Raw genomic sequence first — 23,921 nt, 5'->3', positions numbered from 1 at the left:
ACGCAATAGCAATTCACATATCGAAACTGCGAAAGTTTGAGCAGTTTTTTAAGCAGTTCAGAAAGAAAGATATTTAGTAACACAAAATTGTGCCAATCGTGTCAGGAGGCACGCGATAAGTTCATTGCCATAATCCTCCCAATTGTTTTTGCTGTAAGCCTGCAGTGCTTTACAATAGATGGCTTTGCTACAACCTCGATTTAAAAACACTTTAGAATGTCGATAAATAATTCATTGTGCTCTTATGCAAACAGATTTTTTTTCTCTATTTTAATTTATTAATGGATTCATAAAATAATTGTCTCACGTGTCATAGCATCTAAATATACCACGGAAATGAGATACATCAATTACTCGGACATGTTAATTTATCAAAGTGTGTGACGTCGGACACATCATTCAAAAATAACACAATAGCCAGGATATAAAAGTCTACCCGGTATAACATATAATAGTTAGGTAATAATTTAATTTTAACTGTTTTAAGGTTTTGAACAACATTTGACAAATAGAATGTGTACAATGTGAATTTAAAAAAATTTAAAAGAAAAGAATAGGCGCGATGAATTAGGTATTAGCACACATTGACTATTCAGCAGTTTGCTACAATTACTGCCACTGTTGAAAATTGTTCTGCGATTCAGCTTACATAAGAAGGAAAAAAAGAAGATAAAATAAGGAAACAAGATAACCGAGAATTTTTTAAAAATCCATAATGAATTTAGTGGCAATAAATAAAAAAATTAAAATTATCACCTTGTTTAGTAATAGTTTTCATATAGTTTGAATATATATGTATGAATTTTATTCAATATAATTTTTGATTTACAATATTTGTTTATGTAGTCGTATTAAGTTGGTTCCAGGGCATTATTGCACCTTTTTCTCCTAGTCTGCTTTAAATGTAAGAAGCATTTTACTTTTCAATATATGTACATTAATCATAAAATAGTTCAGGAGAAAATATATTTAAAAATCTCAGACATTGTAGAAAACAATAAAGGTATTAATCACAACGATAGATATGTATATGAATGAAGTAAACAAAAAAATAAGAATATTCAATTACATGCCATAAACAACAAATCAACTAACAGGAAATTAACTAAGGACTTTACATCTATTTACACATTAATTATAATCCATTATATTTCGTGGTCCGATTGACCAAATAACTTCTTTCAATTAATTAATCTTTATGTAAGATATTGGTCGAAATGAAAAAGTTAGTGTCACGAGTGGGATTCGAACCCACGACCATCGGCTAAATACGCCGCTGCTCTACCACTTGAGCTATCGTGACTTCGATCCTCTCGGACACCGACTTCCCACCTCAACACCACCTTCGAATTTTCCCTCATTTTTGCCATTTTTCTAAAAAAAATTGAAAATTAATTGCCGGTTGGCGTGCGCACCTGTTTAGATTCTCAAGTTAGGAGCGACTCACCTCCGCGCACGGAAAATCTGCTTCTTCCTTGAGGTTCGTTGTAGAAGCCCACATCATCCCGCAGCATGCTGCCGACATGTCGACTTCTCCCGCTTGCCCCTTCCGAGGGGGTGGGTTCACGTTGGGCACTTAACCAGTGCCGCGCGTAAAGGAATACTCAAAAAGAGGTGGAAATGCATCGGTCAAGTCTCCCACGCACTCCCTAGATAGAGACGACAACTCTATCTCCCTGGGTGAAGGGGCTACATTAGCGTCGCAATCTCCGGATGCGCTCCGGCCGCGGTTTCGATTTTAGTGGAATCTCTAACCACCCCCTAGAGCAGACCATGCTCTGACGGCCGCCACCGACAAGAACACGCCCCCGTCCACCATTCCTCACGCATTCGAGGAACGCCGTCAGCGTAGACATAGCTCCTCGCTGGCTATACGCTCTCGGCAATCCGATCGCTCCGATTCCCGCGAGGTCGGGAGGTAATTTGGAGGTCATACGCAAGTACGATGGTCCACGGCCACGAATGAAACGCAGCCTCTTCTCTAGGTACCCGCCACCGGTTACCACTCCTTACCCATGCAGTTGGGCATGAACTTGGAACGAAAATACGCTGCCCCGTAGTACAGATGGTTATGCACCCTCCCACGTCCGTATATTTATTTAGACTGGATCTGGTACACTAACACGCATATGCCTCTGATGCAGCACCCGCCGTTCGCAGCCAGATCTAAAGCCAGCAACTCCCTTAACGCATCTCGAGAGATTAGGTAAAAACTCTTGCTACCATTAGGTCTAATTCTCCATTTTTCAAAATATTACCAACCATTACTTATTATTAATTGGTATTAACCATTACTGATAATTCTGTGCAGATAGATCAGCCCTAAACGAGGTGCTTATAAAGGCCGTCATCAGCGAAGAGAGCCAGTTCAGCTATAGTTTTTAGCTTGCAAAGGTCAATTATAAAAATGTGAAATAATGTTGGTCCAAGAACAGACACTTGGGGCACCCCCAAGCTTTTTATACTTCTCAAAGATGTCCTTATCTAATCTGTACAAAAAATTTCCTGTTGGGTAGGTAATTACTAACTAAATGTGTTGGGTATTTAGGAAATTGATATGACGTGAGTTTAAATATGAGACTTGAGTGCCAAACATAGTCAAACGGTTTCTCCTCGTCAGTAATTACCATCCCCATATGATTTTTTTATTACATTAAAATTATGGAGAATCCTATCCAATACTCGGGTCAGCTGCATGAAAGTAGTACAGGCCTGTAGCCAAATTAGGAAGGCATAAAAATGTTATTTTGATTTAAAAAGTGTCTAAATCTTTGCAGTACTACTTTCTCTGCTATTTTTGAGAGGGTACTAAGGAGTGATATTGGGCGATAGTTACAAGGCATGGCCTTTATTAGTTTTAGGAATTTTGCTATTTTCCAGGAAGATGGGAAATAAGCAAGCACTAGCTATATAGTTTTAAAAGATGTTACTATACAAACCGAGCATTTTATTATTTGATTGTTAAATCACTAGGGGAAATTTAATGTTGTTGCAAAAACTCATTGTACCGGTCAAATGTTTGTGAATTTAATCTTATCTTTGTGATAAGAATTGTGTATTGTAGGTCAAACCGTGATAATTCTCGTCTTCTAAACTAACAACCGCCTGTTGTCTCATAGAATAAATGTTTTTTGAAAACATAAATACTCTTTATCTATGCGTCAACAAGCTCTATAATGAAAGAACAGTTAATATTTTCATCGAGCTGTTATGCATTTGTTGTGTATTCAATCAATATCAATAACGGACAACCGTCATCGGTTTAACGTCAATTGTCCACTAGGAACATCATCAGTCTTGATTCATCACGACGAGACGGAATAAGCAAGCAAGGTTTAGGCAATGAGAAATACTTTAAATTGAAAAGGCAGAAGCTGTTTATCAGACGTGGACCAACTACGCAACTGCGTTCTAAACTGATAAAAATACATATGTTTTGTCTCCGTGAGAATTTGTCGCCAGGAATAAAAAAGATGAATTATTAATGTTCTCGGACCTTGAGGGACCGCGTCTGGACGAGTTCTTTTAAACATATTTTCACAATACTTCAAAAGAAACGTCTGAAATTTTTGTTCGGCGCTTTGTCTTGCCTAAAGTCTTCTAAAATATTTTAGCTGAATGTTTAGCTTAGTCGATAAAAGGAAATTCCTAGGCGTTGTTATATTTATACGCTTTTTAAAGAAGCATATTTTTACAAACAACCTACATAAATTTCTGTGTACAACTCAAGCAAAAGTTATACAGTATGAAAATTGAACAATGTAAAAGTTTTATAGTTCGCAGCAAGATTAAAATTTTCATTGTACTAATAAACAGAGACTACGGAGTTGGGATAATTTTAACCTAACTTTTTTGGTGATACTCGGTCGAAAAATAAAGCTTAGCAGTAGAGAAAAAATATATTTAAAATATTTTAAGTAATTTTTCTAAAATGTTTTTCTATCTTTGTAGTGCTTGTATTTAAATGTTATTATATATCATTAGATTTTTATTTTTACATAAAATAATAACTAATAATCATGATAGTTATTTAATGAGGCATGGGTATATAGAAAGTTACAAAAGCCAAAAGACGCTTCGAGTCCAGGATGAAATTTTTTTTTCCAAAAACCTATTCGGATTCATCTTAAGCATCCTGAAAAATAATTAAGCACGGATTTTCATTGTAATAAAAAATAAATAAATATAAATTGTTTCCTCAGTTTATGATGGCCAACATATTTTCACACTACTTCAAAGGAATAGTTGAAACGTTGGACATTTTTGATCCTCTTTGTCTTGCCTAGAAAGTCTTATACAATATTTTAACTGCTGAATGTATAGTTTAGTCGGTAAAAAGAAATTCATACGCGTTGTAATATTATACTTTTTAAAGAAACATTTTTAGAAACAACCTACATAAATTTCTATGCACAACTCAAGCAAAACCAAGGCAGCATAAAATGTAACATTATGAGAAAATCCATTATATTTAGTAGTCTATTGACAAAATTACTTCTTTCAATTAATTAATCTTTTTATATAAGGTATTGGTTGAAATGAAAAAAATTAGAGCCACAAGCGGGATTCGAACCCACGACTTTTGGATGAGCCGAAAATCGTGGGTTCGAATCCCGCTCGTCACACTAACTTTTTCATTTCAACCAAAACCTTACATAAAAAAATTAATTATGAGAAAAGTTGTTATTGTTCAAGAAAGCTTAAAACGGATGCTACGGAGGTGGGATAATTTTATCGTAACTTTTTTTGATGATACTAAGTCGAAAAATAGAGCTTAGCAACAGAGAAAAAATATATTTAAAGTAGTTTTTCTAAAATATGTTTTTCTGTCTTTTTTGTGCATGAATTTCAATATTATTATAATATATATAATAATTATTTATTTATATAAATCTACAAAACCAAAAGACGCTTTGCGTAAAGTAGGACGAAAAAAAATATTTTTTTAAAAAACCCATTCGGATTTAAGCATCCTGCGAAACGATTAAATACGGATTTGCATTGAATTAAAATATCGAAATTGTTTTACTGGATTATGGCTAATAATTTTCCTCGCCAAATTCCAGCGTTCCACTGCAAAAAATGTAATAGAATATATTCTTTATGGGTTTATCAATAATATTTAAATTTTATGCTATTATAAGTGATTTTTTATGTTATTGTAAGTTTTATGTTATTTTAAGAGAATTGTGAGAATGTATAGTTTACAGGACAAAAAGAGATTCGTAGGCGTTGTCATATTTATACACTTTTTAAAGAGACATATTTTTACAAACAACCTACTTAAATTTTAATAAGATAATTATTTTATTTATAGAAGCGATTTTTTTACCAATACTTGGAGTTTATAGTTCTCTAATTCCATGTAGTTTTCTGGGGATCGGACGAGTCGTTTCAAAATTATCGCCAGTTTTGTGATTTTCGAAAAAAAATCGTTTTGGGGGATGGAAAAGATGAATATCAATTTTGTTTATTGCTAAAAAATATATTTTAATTTACCACGTCGGACGGTAATAAATAATGTATTTTAATACCTACGATACTGGCTGCAAAATACAATTTTTGACTAAGGGACCAAGAAACTTGGCAAAATAGTTAACATTTTTTAGTGACAATGCCTCGTTGACGGTCGTTTTCTGGATGGCCTATGGGGTTTTCCGTGTGTTAAGTCCTTTTAAGTCCTTTTTAAAAATAGTTTTGGCAGGTCCGTCATCATTAGTATTAAATATTTTGCAATAATAATTTAGGAAGGATTAAATTTTTTGTTGTTCAAGAAGCACAAAGGAAATTTTTCTCCAAACTGAAAGTAAAAACATTCCAGTTGAGCGATTTTTTCTTGATGAAATCAACAATTCTTTACAAAATTCTATTATTTTAGCTTCTTTTCTATTTCCTAATGTTTCATTTTATAACGTTTGAAGTTTTCCCTTTAGTTGTTTGATAATATCTTTTAATAGTTACAAATATTAAAATATTTAACAGTGAAATCTCCACTGATTGACTAAAACTATTGGCCAATGTAAAATCACTATTATTATCCTTCTCGATTTTTCTAAACTCTTATCTCTCAAAAAGACTGGTTCCACTCTTTCCTTGAGGAACAAGTATTCTCCAACCCAAATAAGACACCATCTTCCCCACAACCCGTTACTTCCCGTGTCCCTCAAGGCTCAAGCAACTCTGCTTCGTTTTAGCTGTTACATTAATGACTTCTCTAAATCAATAATATATTGTTCCTATCAACTTAAAGCATATGGCTCCAACATTTACTTTTCCTTCCTACCTCAAGAATTCAGGAGTACTTAAACCCAATTAGCTCCTGAAAACATTAAGTCCCAGGCTATTGAGTTTGAGTCCGGACCCTTCTTCGATTTTTTACCTCCTATCCCGAAGTTAACAATCACCTTTTATTTCCTTCTGAACCACTGTCAAGAACCTTGGGATTGTCTTTGATCAAACCTTGTCCTGCAAACCCAAAATCTCCCTAATTAACCGACGGTACTTTGCCAGCTTCCATTCGTTCCGTCGCGTCAGCTACCTTCTTCCATTTAGTACGCGTCATCTTCTAGTTTCCTCCCTTATTCTCTTCGACTTTGATTACGAATGTGTTGCGTATGGGGGACTCACCGGGGGCTTGAAGATAAGCCTAAACGTCTAATGAATTGTTTGGAAGTTTTATCTTTGGCTCCTCAAGGTCCCACATAAATGATTTCTATACCGACTTGATGTGGTTAAACCCTTCCTACCACAGGAAATACTTCCTTGGCTCTTTCCTCTATCAGATTATCGTCCCATTCCCCTCCCTGCTATACGATGTCCTCACCACCCGGAGAACTCGCTCTCACCCTCCTCAAAACATAGAATTACTGCTCATCCGTGCCTCCAACATTTGTAATTCCATTTCAAATTATCCTGTCAAATTGATTATCTCTTGTCCTAACAACTTGGCACCGAAGATTTTTAATTGACCCAGTTTAGTATATTTTTCATGGCGTTTTTACTTTATATTTTTGTCGTTATCAGACTTGAATCTCTGTAGCAATATAATAAAATATGTGGTATTAATAATTAATAATCATTAACTAACGGTCACTAAACACCACACATTAATAATAATAATTAATTATTCAACGGGACTTTGTCTCGGAATAAAGTTTATTTTTCATATCATTTAATTTCAAATTGTCCATTCTTTTAATTCACTTTCAAACTGTTCCCAATGTTTTGCCTTATACTTCATAATATATGAAGTTTTCTCCTGTTTTCTTTTGCAATAATCCGGTAATCAAAAATATTTAAGAAAAATTATTTTTTCTCGATCAAATAATCGATTTTTTAGCTGTATATTTCCATTCGTTTAATTTACTTCCAAGCTCTTCCTAATGTTTCACTATATACCTCATAACTTGAAGTTTGTTCCTTTTTTCTTTTGCAAAATCCAATATTAAAAAATATTTAAGAAAACCTATTTTGTCTCGATCAAATAATCAATTTTTAGCTATATATTTTTATTATTTTAGTTTATTTTCAACTGTTCCCAATGTTTCACCTTATATCTTATAACTTGAAGTTTTCTTCTTTGTTTTTTTTTGCAATAATTCAAAATTTCAAAATAATTAAGAAAAATTATTTTTTCTTGATCAAATAACCATTTTTTCGCTGTATATTTTCATTCTTTTAGTTTATTCTCTAGCTGTTCCTAACGTTTCACTTTATTCCTCATAACTTGAAGTTTTTCCTTTGTTCTTTTGTAATAATCCAATATTAAAAAATATTTAAGAAAAACTATTTTGCCTCGATCAAATAATCTTTTTAGCTGTATAATTCCATTTTTTTAATACACTTTCAAGCTGTTCCTAATGTTATAACTTACAATTACCGAAGTTTTCTCTTTAGTTTTATCTGGGTAATTTCCATAATCAATAATGTCCAAACATTTTTCCTTGATAAAATTATCTTTTCTTTACACAATTTCATTCTTTTACTTCACTTAAAAGCTTTCCTAATGCCTCAACCTATAACTTTTGAATTCTCCCCTTAGTTTGACGTGCATACTTTCAATAACGAAAAATGTTCAAGTACAACAATTTTTCCTCGATAAAATAATGTTTTCTTAACAAAACTTCCTCCTTTTACACTTTTTTAAAACTGTTTCATATGGTTCAACTTTTAACTTATGAAATTTTCTCCTGAGTTTTGTCTGCATACTTTCAATCATCGAAAATATTCAAATACAACATTTTTCCTGTGTGAAATATTCTTTTCTTTACAAAATTTCCTCCTTTTACAACGCTTTTCCTAATCTTTCATCTTATTACTTTTGAAGTTTTCTCAGAAGATTCATTTAACAATTATTATTAAAAAGGGAAAACAGTTCAGCTCTTATGCTGCTACGAATATTATAAACAAACTTTATAACTCTTCAAGGATTTTTTTTCTTTTGGATCAAACGAAAAAGACAATCTTCAATCAAGGACAAAGCGATGAAATTATTGTAATTGGTGTTTTTCTTCTAATTATCAGTTTTAAGTGTATTGTACATAATTATTTTTCAATGTTTATGTACATTAGTATAATATAACAAAGAATATGGCCATTCTTTCAGTTGAATTCAGTACGCATTTTATCATCGAAAACCTATTCACAAGCTAAATATTTATAATATAAATAAAACGTTATAATTAAATCTTAACTCAGCCTATGTAATCACTAGTTTATGAAAAATATTTAAGGATATGAACCATTTTATGAGTATTTCTTATTGTATTCCTGTAAACAAAAAAGGACTTTTTCAAATGCCAGTAAACTGTTACAAATAAATATTTAAATATAAATATATTATGTAAAATGAAAATATAATATCTATTCCACGATATCGTGCAATGATTTTTTTTCCGCAAACGTCTTGAGCCACCCCCATGGCTATTTCAGTCCAGGAAGCTCGAATTTGTACGGTTATTTTTAAACCGGCTTTGTTCACAGCACGCGTCGTTTCAAACTTGATCAAATTAGGGGAGAAAAACAAGAGAGAAATTAAATCCAGTAGATTTCGTGGTCCGATTGACCAAATAACTTCTTTCAATTGATTAATCTTTATGTAAGATATTGGTTGAAATGAAAAAGTTAGTGTCACGAGTGGGATTCGAACCCACGACCTTCGTCTAAATACGCCACTGCTCTACCACTTGAGCTATCGTGATCCACTCTTTGAAAAATGGCAAATAAGAGGGAAAATTCGAAAGGTGGATTGAGATGGGAAGTTGGTGTCCATGTGGATCGAAGTCACAATAGCTCAAGTGGTAGTGCAGCGGCGTATTTAGCCGAAGATCATGGGGTTCGAATCCCGCTCGTGACACTGACTTTTTTTACCTCAACCAATACCTTACACAAAGATTAATTAATTGAAAGAAATTAAAATTAATCAAAACGAAAAACCCGATTGTAAAATTGGGATTTAATGTCAGCGGTTGTAATTGAGGCAAGGACAGTTTCGGATGATTTGCCAGACCGGTGAACCAAGAGGTCCTCGAACCAGAAAGCCAATAAAACAGGATGAAACTGTAGTAAACCATTTCCGGCAAGTTCGTGGATTAAAGAAAAACTCAAATCAAACGATTATCTTCAAGGAGAAATTTAACTGTTAAAATAGAACCTATAGCTCTCAAAACACAAGTAACTCTATTTTACTCTTTTTTATGAAAATGGCAAAAAGGAGGGAAAATTCAAAAGGTGTGGCTGAGATGGGAGGTTGGTGTCCGAGTGGATCGAGATCACGATAGCTCAAGTGGTAGAGCAGCGGCGTATCTAGCCGAAGATCGTGGGTTCGAATCCCGCTCGTGCCATTGACTTTTTTTATCTCAACTGAAAACCTTAATTAATTGTAAGATATTAATTGGTCACGCGGACCACGAATCTAGTGAACTTAACTCTTTTTTATTTTAATCCTGCATAAACCTTGAAAATCTTTACAAACATTTAAAAAAAAAACGCGGAAAAATTACAACAAATTAATTATTTTTCGAGTATCAAACATAAAATGGCCTTTTTGAAAACATTACAAAGTAAATAATCCTCCAAGTTTGCTTGAAAATTCAACCACCCTCGTTGGCAAACGATCAACTCAAATTATTCTCTGCAACAGGAATAAACAAAACGAATATCCTGAATATTGATCGCATCACAAAAGAGCCTGAAACGTCTCTTTATAAATAATATGTGTACATGAGCGAAAACGAGCCAGCAACCATCACGCCTTTAATTAAAGGTCATCATCCACACAATCAATCAGCTTAAAAAAATAATAAAAATAAAAGTTGTTTTATTTTAAACATGGAATAATTAAGACTAATACGCCTTATTCAAATTTGTTTGTTAATGTCAGACATTTCCATGTTTTTTCTTAATAATAAAGTAACAATTTTATTAATTAAATTAATTATTCTTTTTTCTATGTACGGTCTTGGTTGAGATGAAAAAGTTTGTATCACGAGCGGGATTCGAACCCACTTCCTTCGGCTTAACATTTACTTTGGGGCGTTTCAGGAATTTACACCCATCATGAGAAATCTATATTATTTATAAAAATACATTAGCCTGACATTAATATTCATACTTTACATCAATTTATTAAAAGCTTACCTTGTATAGTATTATATTAATAAAATTTACTATATTCGTATTGTATTTTAAAATATATGACAATTAAATTCACTAATTTCGTGGTCCGCTTGACCAATTAATATATTACAATTAAGGTTTTTAGTTGAGATAAAAAAGTCAATGGTACGAGCTGGATTCGAACCCACATCTTCGGCTAGATACGCCGCTGCTCTACCACTTGAGCTATCGTGACTTCGATCCACTCGGACGAATAGCTCAAGTGGTAGAGCAGCGGCGTATCTAGCCGAAGATCGTGGGTTCGAATCCCGCTCGTGCCATTGACTTTTTTATCTCAACTAAAAACCTTAATTAATATTAATTGGTCAAGCGGACCACGAAATTAGTGAATTTAATGATTGAAAATGAAGTGTACTTCAAATCGAATTTAATAAATAGAAATCGTTTAAATAATTAAAAATAAAATGTCATGCGGCCTTTCGGCAAGTAAATTTAAAAAAAAAACAACTTAAAACTAACGCAAAATGTGTAAAAATAAACTTAAATTATAGATGCAAGATTGTCATACCTTTTACAATGCAATATGAATATAATAAATTATTAATCTAACACTATGCAAGATAATCTTACAATAAATTTATGTAAAATATGAATATTAATGTTATGCGTATGTATTTTCATAAATAATATAGATTGCTGATGGTGGGTGTAAACTTCCGAAACATACAAAGTAAATGATATTTATTAAAATGTAAAATGTTAATGTTTTTACTTTATTATTTTTAAAAAACCACATCGAAATGTTGTCTAACACGAACCAACAAAAAAGTAAAACATATTTGCCATTTAAGTGGCGTTTGTCCTTTCATAGCGTCATAGTACTATTTAATTTTATAATTTTTCAAAAATATAGTGTTTTTTATCAATAAACAAATACACAAAAAATATAAAATTATAAAAAATAGTGTATTGTATGAGTAAAAGAGAATCAAATAACAAGCAACTTCATCTCAAAAATCGATAAGATAACTTAGGAAATATAGCTCGGGATTTTTCAATTTTCCATTCGTTCCAGTTCAACACGGTCCGCATTTTCTCGCTTTGTATTTCGACCTGACTAATCCACCGAATAACAGGAACACTTTCGATGAAACCTGCAGGAGGAGAATCAGACAAATAAAGACGAACTATTAAATCCTGCACCTTGTTTTCGCTGTCAGTTTTCATTGCACATAATTGTCAAATGATCAAGGCGAATGTAAGTAAAATTAGTTCGTTGTTCGTTTGATTGAAAAACAAGATGAGCTGACGGGAATAATTTATCCTAATAATAATAATAATTTTGATGACTTGCACTGCGAGTCTCGGCGGACCATGGTGAACGGGGGCAATCAAACTGGTGGCATTTGTTAAAAAATCATAACAATTGACTGATAAATAAAAAAATCGATTTTTTGATATTTAGTTGGTTCTTATTTGATACTTCGTGGTTGCGACAAAAAATTTATAAAAGGCAATTATCTAAATCTAAATATAAGTATCTAAATATAAATCTTAACTGAAATTTGTCACATACATGCAAAAAAAAAAAAAACGCAAGTGAAAGGAACGTATTACAATCGCTATGTAAATAAATGATTTGCAAATAAAATTTTTGTGATGCGTTATTATGCTTACAATTGCACACTGATGACTAAACAGCTTTGTTAATAATGACTATCCTATAATTAAAATGTTCACCTTATACAAAAAATCCTAATGAGACATTTTAACACAAATATTTTAATAATTCACTCCGTCGCAATTTTGTTTTATTATCTTGTTGACAATTACAACAGTCAGAAGTATTGCAAGGATCATTTTGAATAATGTTAAGATTACACAATTTCGTTTTTATGCTAAGTGCAGCCGACTATGGTCGTAATAAATAAAACGAGGAGAACAATTAAAAAACAAATCGGACAATCTCTTACATAAAAGTTTGAACAGAATTTTTTTCGTGGCGTAAATAATTTTCTGCTAACTTTACGATGGAATGATAAAAGAAAAAAATATCTGTATCTCTATCTTTTGTAAACGAGTTGCAACTCAATAAATCCAACATGAATGAGATTACGGTTTACGAACAAAACCGTTTCTTGTTCCTTGTCCTTCGAGAAAAACAACCGTTCTTTTACTTTTAGTGCGAGATAACTATTTTTTTTTTTTTAATGAAGACATACGATTCTTGTTGGACAACGGACACTTTTATCTTTAAATAGTTGAGATTAAAAATTTAAACAAAAACTCGCAGTGAAAAAATTTCCTTTTCATGTTTTAGTTGTAACTTGTAATATTTGCTGGAAAATTTTGTCATATTCAGGGTATATTTACACAGAGCGAAAATATACAATATACAATATGGATATAATAAATTGTTAATGTAATAATGTGATAATCTCGTTATGGCTTATTTCTTTCGACAGTTAAGAAATGAATTATACAAAACTAAAATGGGCATATTTAAACGTTATTAAAAGACTCATTAAATACATTATTTTTCGTGGTCCGCTTGACCAATTAATATCATTTAATTAATTACGGTTTTAAGTTGAGATAAAAAAGTCCGTGTCACGAGCGGGATTCGAACCCACGACCTTCGGCTTGATACGCCGCTACTCTACCACTTGATTAGCAGCTTCTCAAGCCGAATGTCGTGGGTACGAATCCCGCTCGTGACACTGCCTTTTTTATCTCAACTTAAAACCTTAATTAATTAAATGTTATTAAAAGATATACATATAATTTAATTTATTTGTATATAACTCGAGTGGTAAATAATTTTGTCATTTATTGGCAACTTTTCCTTTTTTTGAACAAGTTGGAAAGTGGAATGATGAATTAGAAATTCAAAAAATCTGTTTTAGAACAATTTTGAAGATAGAAAATCCTTGATTATTTTTTATCTTTATGTTTTCGACCGTTAAGAAATGAATCATAAGAAATTAAAATGTCCATATTAATTTTGTTTATAAATTATACTTACGTATAATTTAATTTATTGGGTTGTCCGGAAAATAATGCAGGATTTTAAGTTTTCATTAAAAAAAATCTATATAAAATATTCTGTTTACGTTTACAGGATTACNGTATGGGAAATTATTTTGATTAAAGAACATTGCTTTAAAGTAACTAGTTTCTTTTTTTTTGTTTAATACCAAAATCCTGCATTATTTTCCGGACAACCCAATATTTGTATATAACACGAGTGGTAATTTAACTTAATTATAGTTTATTAACATTTAATTTCCTTTTATAGAACAATTTTGAAGGCGATTGAAGATCCCATTTTTTCAAATCTTCAAAATTAATGTGTCCAGGTTTAATTTTAATTAAAACTTCTATATATTATGGATTTATTTGTATATACCAGAGTTAATTTATCTTGTCTTTTATTGAATTATTTCATGGTTTTAAAATAATGTAGAAGATTAAATAATGTATGACGTGAAAATGGACAATATTGGATTTTTTTTAACCTTATTTTTTTGAAAGTTAAATAATGAATTAATTTATACAAATTAGTGTGACGATATTACTTTTTTCAATATTATTTCATTTAATTCCCCAATTTCGTGGTCCGCTTGAACAATTAATATATTACAATTAATTAAGGTTTTTAGTTGTGATAAAAAAGTCAATGGCACGAGCGGGATTCGAACCCACGATCTTCGGCTAGATACGTCGCTGCTCTACCACTTGATCGTGACCTCGATCCACTCAGACACCAATTTCCCATCTCAACCCCACCTTTTGAGTTTTCCCTCCTTTTTGCCAATTTTCAAATGTCGTGTAATCGACCATTGACTTTTTTATCTCAACTAAAAACCTTAATCAATTGTAATTATTTCATTGCTTTATAATGCGTGTGATACGTTGTCTTATACACTTTATTTTAACAAGAGTGGTACTTTAACTTTTATATACAATAAATTGTTAATGTAATACAAGATAAACTTTTAACAAATTGATGTAATATATGAATATTAATGTTATGCGTATGTACTTTTATAAATAATATAGATTGCTGATGGTGGGTGTAAACTTCCGAAACATACAAAGTAAATGATATTTATTAAAATGTAAAATGTTAATAATGTTTTTACTTTATTATTTTTTAAAAACCACATCGAAATATTGTCTAACACGAACCAACAAAAAAGTAAAACATATTTGCCATTTAAGTGGCGTTTGTCCTTCCATAGCGTCATAGTACTAATTAATTTTATAAACTTTCAAAAAAATATTTTTTTTTTAATTTTTATGGTGATTAGTGACCGTTAATCGATATTTATTTAGAAATCGTGAGATGCGGTCTGGTGTGATGTAGGTATCAGAAAAACATTTTCTTTATCGTGCCAACGTTTCGATCTTTATTGAGATCATCTTCAGGGCTCAAAGTGTTTGTCTTCTGTGTAATTGTGCCACACGCTTCTCGACACGACACGCAAGAATGGCACATAAAGAAAATGTTTTTCTAAAACCTACATCACACCAGACCGCATCTCACGATTTCTAAATAAATATATTTTTTTTAAATAGTACCAGGAAAATTAATTTACGTTTAAACTGAAAGGCACCCCAAAACTTGTTTATGTATCGTTACGCTGTATTTTTCGCTAAATTGCAATTGAAAAGCAGCCACCAGATTGTTTTGTAGTTTTCGATAAAAATTAATTAGTTAAAAAAACACGTAAGATCTTTCTCATTTGGCATAAATAGCATATGACAATAGCATATGACGTGAAAATGGACAAATTGGCTTTTTTAACCTTATTTTTTGGCAGTTAAAAAATGAATTAAATTATACAAATTAGTATGACGATAATAGTTTTGTAAATATTATTTAATTTTTTTTATAATGCGCGTGATACTTTGTCCTATACACTTTAATTTAACACGAGTCGTAATTTAACTTAATTGTCATTTATTGACAATTATTTTCCATTTTTAGCACAATTTGGAAGATGGAACAATGTATGACATGAAAATGGACAATATTTGATTTTTTAGCCTTATTTTTTTGACAGTTAAAAAATTATTAAAATTATACACATTAAAGTGACGATATTAATTTTGTAAATATTATTTAATTTCTTTATAATGCGCTTGTTACTTTGTCTTGTGCACTTTAATTTCATGTATGTTTTTTTCGCAGAATTTTGGTTTGGCAAGAAATTTAGGAGAGAAAAACGTGTTCGTGTATTTTATTTGGATCCTCGTGCCCGAAGAAATTAATTTGAAAAGTTGAATGTAATAATAAATATACAACTATGTTTACACGATCTGCCCCACTTGAACGATATTCGGAAGGAGTTATTTTAAAAAACTGTAGTTGTCAGTTGTACGTATGGTCTGCGTTCGTTTACAGTACCTTCCAGCAATCCATTGTGTTCATATCGCAGTCGAAGAACAGTACAATACAGCTAGCTACATGTTATCTTGGCGAGAAACGGCGGTTTACTGGCGTTCATCGTGTCGAATTGCAAACCCCCCTTTTCATCTAGGCTTAAGTGGGAGTACCCGGTGGTATCCGGTCGTGATCCAGGCGGTCCCTGCCCTGCAGAATATCGTCGTCCCCCCTTGACAACCATTAGATACCGAGGAGTGTCGATGGTTTACCTTCACAGACATGGTGGAGAACGGGGCCTCGCTGCATGCCTCACCCCTCGCCTCGATGGAACTGCCACTGCCCCAACAAAACCGTCCCGGCTGTTCTTGCCCTTAGTATTGATCTAGCAGGAGTTCACGCCTGACCAACAATTTCCCGCCATCCAATAAAATCCAACATTCCAATTATGCATTTAAATATAAAGCAGTCAATCTCAAATAAATAAAATTATATTGTAATGATCTATAAAATAGACAAAGCCCAAAACATTCTGCAAGACTGCTTATCAACAACGTACAATTTGGTGTTTTTATTATAAGGTGATTATTAAAAGATCAAGTTTTAAGAAAGAAATTATTAAAGATTTAGCCAGTCTAATAAAAAAGCTGATGAATATTCCTAGCTAAACTAATCTAAACTACAAACTGATACAAAACTATCACATATTTACACAATATAAATATTTTAGAAACACGAACATTTCGAACGTCCTGCATTAAATAATAATAATATTTGGCTCTGAACTTAGTAAATGAAGATAGTAATCCATTTTTAATCTCTTTTCTCCATTTTTCCTTCCAACATCAATTGATTTCATCTATCAGAACCAATTTCTTACATTACATTCGACTTTTTCGCGTTTACTTGTTTATGTTCTCTTTTATTGCCCAAGATTAATTTATTTTATCAATCAGGAGCGTTTTCGAACATTCTTTGACATTTTTTCATCGCTTTCCATTTTCTGCTGAAATTTCCAAAATCAATTAATTTTATCGATCAGAAACGTATCCACATTCGTACGACTGTTTTCTTTTATTTTCTGCTGATATGTAAATCATCAATGGATTTTATCCATCAAAAACGTGTCCATATATTCTGTCCAACTATTTTCTTTCCTTTTCTTACTTTTTTCAGAAGACTCAGAATCATGTCCACATATTGTCTGATTTTTTTTCATTTCCCTTCTTTTTGTTCAAAATCAGTTTTTTGTTTTTTTAATTAGAATCCTGTCCATTCTTCCTCCTCTGCCATTTTTCATTTATTTTCTGTATTTTTTCCGTCCAACATCAATTGATTTCACCAGTCAGAACCAATTTTTTAAATTCGGTTCGACTTTTTTCCTTCTATTCGTTTATGTTCTGCTTTATTCCTAAACAATCAGGAGCGTTTCCGAACATTCTTTGACATTTTTTTCATGGCTTTCCTTCATTTTCTTCTAAAATGTCCAAAATCAATTAATTTTATCGATCAGAATCATCATTATATCCTGTCCAACTGTTTTCTTCTATTTTCTGCTGATATGTAAATTATCAATTGATTTTATTAATCAGAATCCATACATTCTATCCGTTTTCTTTCCTTTTTTTTCAATCAGAATCATGCCCGTACATATTGTCTGATTTTTTTTCATTTCCCTTATTTTTACCCAACATCAATTAATTTTTTTAAATTAGAATCCTGTCCATTCTTCCTCCTGTCTTTATATTCTTTGCCATTTTTCATCTCTTTTCTCCATTTTTTCCCGTCCATCATCAACTGATTTCACCAATCAGAACCAATTTTTTAAATTTGGTTCGACTTTTTTCCTTCTATTCGTTTATGTTCTGCTTTATTGCTAAACAATCAGGAGCGTTTCCGAACATTCTTTGACATTTTTTTCATGGCTTTCCTTCATTTTCTTGTGAAATGTCCAAAATCAATTAATTTTATCGATCAGAATCGCATCATTATATTCTGTCCAACTGTTTTCTTCTATTTTCTGCCGATATGTAAATCATCAATTGATTTTATCCCTCAGAATCCATATATTCTGTCCAACTGTTTTCTTTCCTTTTCTTTTTTTTTTCAATCAGAATCATGCCCATACATATTGTCTGATTTTTTTTCATTTCCCTTATTTTTACTCAACATCAATTAATTATTTTTAATTAGAATCATGTCCATTCTTCCTCCTGTCTTTATATTCTTTGCCATTTTTCATCTCTTTTCTCTATTTTTTCCCGTCCGTCATCAACTGATTTCATCTATCAGAACCGATTTCTTACATTCGGTTCGACTTTTTTCCTTCTATTTGTTTATGTTCTGCTTTATCGCCCAACATTAATTTATTTTGTCAATCAGAAGCGTTTTCGAAGATTCTTTGACATTTTTCAACGCTCTACGTCATTTTCTGCTGAAATGTCCAAAATCAATTAATTTTGTAATATTCTGGTCTAACTATTTTCTTCTATTCTCTGCTGATATGTAAATCATCAATTGATTTTATCCATCAGAATCCACATATTCTGTCCGATTGTTTTCTTCTGATTTGTACATCATTATCGACTTTATCGATCAAAATCGTATCCATATATTCTGCCCGATTGTTTTCTTCTCTTTTCTGCTGAAATGTCCAACATCAATTGATTTTATTCAACATAATCGTATCCCATACATTTCGTCCAACTGTTTTTCTCTTTTCTTTATTTTCTACTGATAAGTAAATCATCAATTGATTTTATCAATCAGAATCGTATCCATGTATTCTGTCCAACTGTGTGATTTTATTTTCTCGCTTTTTTCAATCATAATCGTGTTCGTACACCGCGTTTCACTTTTCTTCTTTTTGTTCTCCTTTTTTGTCCAACATCAATTGATTTTATAAATCAGAAACGTTCTCATTATTCCGCTCGACTTTTTCCCTTTCTATATGTCCTCCTTTTGCTATACATTAAATGATTTTACTAATCAGAATCCTACAGGATGAATATTCTGCCCTTTTTTATCACTAGTCTTTATATCCTGCTGATACGTCCAAAATCAAATTGATTTGATCAACCAAAATCGTAACCATATCTGACTGTTTTCTTCTCTGATCGATTTGATCAAGCCAATGATGTCCTTATCCTGGCCGACATTTTTCTTCATTTTGTTCTGTTTTAGTCCATCATCAGAATTTTTCTTCTTTTTGTTCGGCTTTTTTGTCAATACCACAAATGATTTTATCATCAGAATTCTTACATTCCGTCTTCCTACAATTTTTCATCGTTCTTCTTTATTTTCTGCTAATACGACCAACATTAAATTTATTTGTTCAATCAGATTCTTGAAATTCCTTTCTTAGTTTGAAAAACGTTGAAACAAACGCTCAACTCACTTGGAAACGATGTATAAGTTTTATTTCTTTCTGAGGTCAACAACCCGAGAAAGCTCCACGACTGCATTTTATACGATCACTACTCGTTTTCTGCAGAGGAAATGCTCAACTTTTTTGGCTCCTTCCTGCAAATATGTATAACATATTGTCCAAACTAGATTCCATTTCAAGGGTTTTAATTTAATGATGGTTATACTTAATAGTAAATATTTCATTGGAGAAAAAAAAAAGATTTTTTGTTTAGAAGACTTTATTAATTAGTTTGTAATTAATTCGGTTAGATATTTCGATTGGGGAAAAATTTCGCCGATCGTTCAAAACTCTCTGCCGAACTGAAATTCGCCCGATTCTTGAACATAGGATTAACCATGGTTTGTTTTGGCATTCTGAATTTCACACCCACGATAGAAAACTTTAAAAAGACTGCAGTGAAGAAAAGCTGTGCTTTAAAATCTTGTGCAGAAGTCACGATGTGATAATGTTATTATTGGGTTGTCCGGAAAATAATGCAGGATTTTAAGTTTTCATTAAAAAAAATCTATATAAAATATTCTGTTTACGTTTACAGGATTACTCATTTGTATGAATGTCAACACTTATTAATCCTCTTCCAAATGATATTGTTTGTTTACCTCTGTAGCATTCCGCTACTTGGAAATAATTCAGTCATCCTTATAATGTCAAAGCGAGAATTTCGTACGATTTTCTTTTACGAGTTTAAACTCGGCCGAAGCGGAGCCCAAACGGCTAGAAACATTAACCAAGTCTGGGGCGAGGGTTGTGTTAATGAGTGCACTGTGCAAAGGTGGTTTAAAAAATTTCGGGAGGGAGATTTCAGCCTTGAAGATGAAGAAGGTCGTGGAAGGCCTTCCTCTCTTAATGATGATGTTCTGCGATCAGTGGTGGAAGAAAACCCCAAAACAACTGTTCGAGAACTTGCAGAGCAACTCAAAGTCAGTAAAACGACCGTCGCTGACCACCTCAAGGCGATTGGAAAAGTGAAAAAACTCGAAAATTGGGTTCCACACTCATTAAACGATCGCCAAAAAAATCAGCGCTTTGATGTTTGTGCATCACTTCTTTGTCGAAACAAAAATGACCCATTTCTGGCCAGAATTGTTACATGTGACGAAAAGTGGATTCTCTACGATAACACTAGACGTTCTGGACAGTGGCTCGACAAAGGAGAAGCTCCAATACATTTTCCAAAGCCCCCAACTCATCAAAAAAAGGTAATGGTTACGGTATGGTGGGCTTCATTTGGTTTAATACACTACAGCTTCTTAAATCCTGGCGAAACCATCAATGCTGAATCATACTGTAACCAAATTAATACCATGCATCAGAAATTGGCAGTAATGAAGCCCTCTTTGGTCAATCGGAAAGGGCCCATTTTGTTGCATGACAACGCTCGACCACATGTGTCACGTGTAACGTCACAAAAATTATTGGAGCTTGGCTATGAAACTTTGCCTCACCCACCCTACTCTCCGGACCTCTCGCCTACTGACTACCATTTTTTTAGACACCTGGACCACTACTTACAACACATAATATTCAAAAATCAAACGGAACTGGAAAATGCATTTATTGACTTTATCAATTCTAAAAATTCTGAATTCTACTCAGACGGAATTAATAAGTTACCAACACGTTGGGAGAAATGTATTGAGAGTATGGGAAATTATTTTGATTAAAGAACATTGCTTTAAAGTAACTAGTTTCTTTTTTTTTGTTTAATACCAAAATCCTGCATTATTTTCCGGACAACCCAATACTAAAGTAATGTATCATTTTAGGCTTGTAATCAGTCGCTTGAGCAACTAGTCTGAGTCTTGCCATCCACGTGGTATCAAGACAACCCACCCAAATAAGCAAGATGTATTTTATAATTAAACAATATTCAAACTATTAACAAACTTTAACGATCATATGCCTTTAATAAAAAAAAAATGCTTTCTTCCATACATATTAAATGTTATCAGAATGAAAGCACATGCAAAACATGATTTAACATTCTTTTATGGGAAAATGCTTTTGGATTTATTACTGCAGTTGCAAGGAAAGAGAAATTATGGGGTACAACAGAAAAGATTTTTCTTAACTGTTCACCTTACTGTGAATATATTACATAAGATGATGGCACACAGAAAACTTAAATCATATCTGATGCCATTCAACATGTCAGACGAGTACATACCCAACATTATTTTTGCATTTTCTCTGAAGCATACGTTATTAGTTTAAATAACTCAATTGTAGTGTAAGTTGCTATAAAGTACATTATTGTTTTAAGAACTTGTATGTGTAGAAAAAACTTCTGATTTGGCTCATGCTTTGGATTTTGAAAAATTATAAATAAATAAATTTCTACTAAACTAAAATATAAGAATGTAATCAACACATAACATAATCTTACATGTAATGAATGAATGAAGATGGCAAATGGCAAATAATCTCTTCAAGGCAGCGATACTGTTATTTAGAAACAAAACATACAAACACAATGCATATGCGGAGATAAAATAGAAAACACAGATAGAAACTTTTTCTAAAATCACATTCAATTTACAAGCGTCTTATTTTATTTTTATTCAATCGATATTCACTTTATAGGAAAACGACGAATTTTGATTTCGCTGAGACGAAAATATATTAATATTTTCTTAATTTATCCTGAGTAGCAGTAAAATTCTGAATGTATTTTAAAGCGATTTGAAAAATAATCAATTACACTTAAAAAAATACTTAAATACAGTGGACAAATATTAATTGGAAATAAAATATTTCTATTTGTATGACAACAGCTGATCCGATTAATTTATTTAGGAAACATGAACATGCAATTTCAGCAGTGTTTTGTTCGTCATAAAGCAAACTGTACATGAATAAATTTGTCATATGAAAATTAAATCATCTAAAAGCACTTACTCTATACGTCATTGTAAAACACTGGAAATCCTAAAATACTGAAATGTGTAAACCATAAAACCCAGAATGCTTCTTCAAGTCAAATACATTTATAATACTAAAGAGAAAGAAAAAAAAATGCACATAGTTATCATTGTTTACATTTGTTAATCCTCAATCCACAAGTTCAGAAAAACATACACCATCAATCCATCCACACAACCCAAGAAAATATGAAAAATTAGTATTGATGATTTACTTAATAATTAAAAGTGTACATATTTTTCTTTCTATTATTAGCTTACTGTAAAGGCGGAAATGTGCATTTTGCACCGATAAGAATATCATATGATAATAATATCTGAGACTGGATGTTGATTTATAATTAATTCATATAAATAAAAGAAAATATTTTAGTTGTTTAATTTTGTTATTTGGCGTTTAAAATACTGTCGGAGTACTTATTAGCATGCCGTGAGATTAGATGTTTTTAAAAATCAGTTGATTTTGTGTAAATGTGTGGTGTTTAGTGACTGTTATTTAGAGATCGTGAGATGCGGTCTGGTGCGATTCTAAGCCCACATGACACCAGACCGCATCTCACAATCTCTAAATAATGATTTTGTATATTTGAGCATTGTTTTTCCAAAATTTGTCATTTTTTCTTAATGTTTTAGTAACAAAAAAAGTGTAAAACCAATTTTGAAAAAGAACAGTGTTCTACGAATTAATCATATTTTTGACTTTTACTTACCTTAATTTTAGCCCTTATTTGACAAGCTGTGAAGAGGATAAAAAAAATAAACCTTTTGTTTTTATAAATTCTACTATAATTTCTATAATACACAACAATTATAATCCTTTTTTTTTTTTTTGACAAATAAACTTCTTGAATACTCAATATATTTTTTTAAACTTTTACTTTTTAATAAGCTATTTAGAGGGGATTAAAAAAATGCTATATAGCAATTCTTTTTTTTATAATTTAACTCTCACAAGGTTATATATATTTTTTTCAAATTTATCCCACTGTGATCGCGAATATCTATGGAAATTGTGCTATACAACAAAAAAATAATAAATCGATGGCCCATTTGAAAGCCGTAATCTTTATAACTTTTTGATTTTTAATGTATAATCTTATCCAATTGGTCTTTATCTAAGTTTTATTAATGTAATTTGACCTGTTCTTACAAACAAGAACGGATAAAACATGGTAAACGAACATAAACATTAATACAAAACTATAACATCTTTATAAACATCTGCAAAAACCGAAAATAATTATAAGAAAACCAGAATTTAATATAAGAAAATAATACAAAATACAATTAAATTAATATAGCAGTAAAATATACTACTCTGTGCAATTGATATTTTTTAATATATATATTTTTTTAAGTAACAAGCCTAAATTTTATTCAAATTTAATGAGGTAAAGGCTTACTAATTAATTGTAATGTGCTTAGCACCAAAAAATAATAAAATAATATATTCATCTAATATGAACAAAAATATATAGGTATAATCTAAATTTTAGAAAATGTGGTAAATTATAAACCATATTCTCAGGACAAACAATAACAAGAATTGTTAAATTTAATTAAA

At 31.7% G+C, this 23,921-nt stretch overlaps 1 protein-coding gene across 5 annotated transcripts in view; it reads right to left on the bottom strand.

Moving 5' to 3' along the window:
• Window positions 1-22,433, bottom strand: part of LOC106660843 (endothelin-converting enzyme homolog) — a 43,123-nt gene extending 20,690 nt beyond the window's left edge. For 2 of the 5 annotated variants that reach the window (XM_014383823.2, XM_014383825.2), the window contains exon 1: window positions 22,335-22,433. In XM_014383823.2, coding sequence (XP_014239309.1) covers window positions 22,335-22,346 — 12 coding nt within the window. In that variant the 5' untranslated portion in view covers window positions 22,347-22,433. Of the gene's footprint in view, window positions 1-16,030; window positions 16,135-16,278; window positions 16,344-22,334 lie in introns of those variants that run through there. The other 3 variants (XM_014383824.2, XM_014383822.1, XM_014383821.1) reach the window with 3 other exon arrangements.
• Window positions 22,434-23,921: the final 1,488 nt, after the last annotated feature.

The sequence above is a fragment of the Cimex lectularius genome, unplaced genomic scaffold (assembly GCF_000648675.2).
Source record: "Cimex lectularius strain Harlan isolate CLEC.00 unplaced genomic scaffold, Clec_2.1 scaffold24, whole genome shotgun sequence".
Taxonomy (NCBI): Eukaryota; Metazoa; Arthropoda; class Insecta; order Hemiptera; family Cimicidae; genus Cimex; species Cimex lectularius.
The sequence above is the reverse complement of the archived record's forward strand: the minus strand, read 5'-3'. Positions and strand labels throughout refer to the sequence as shown.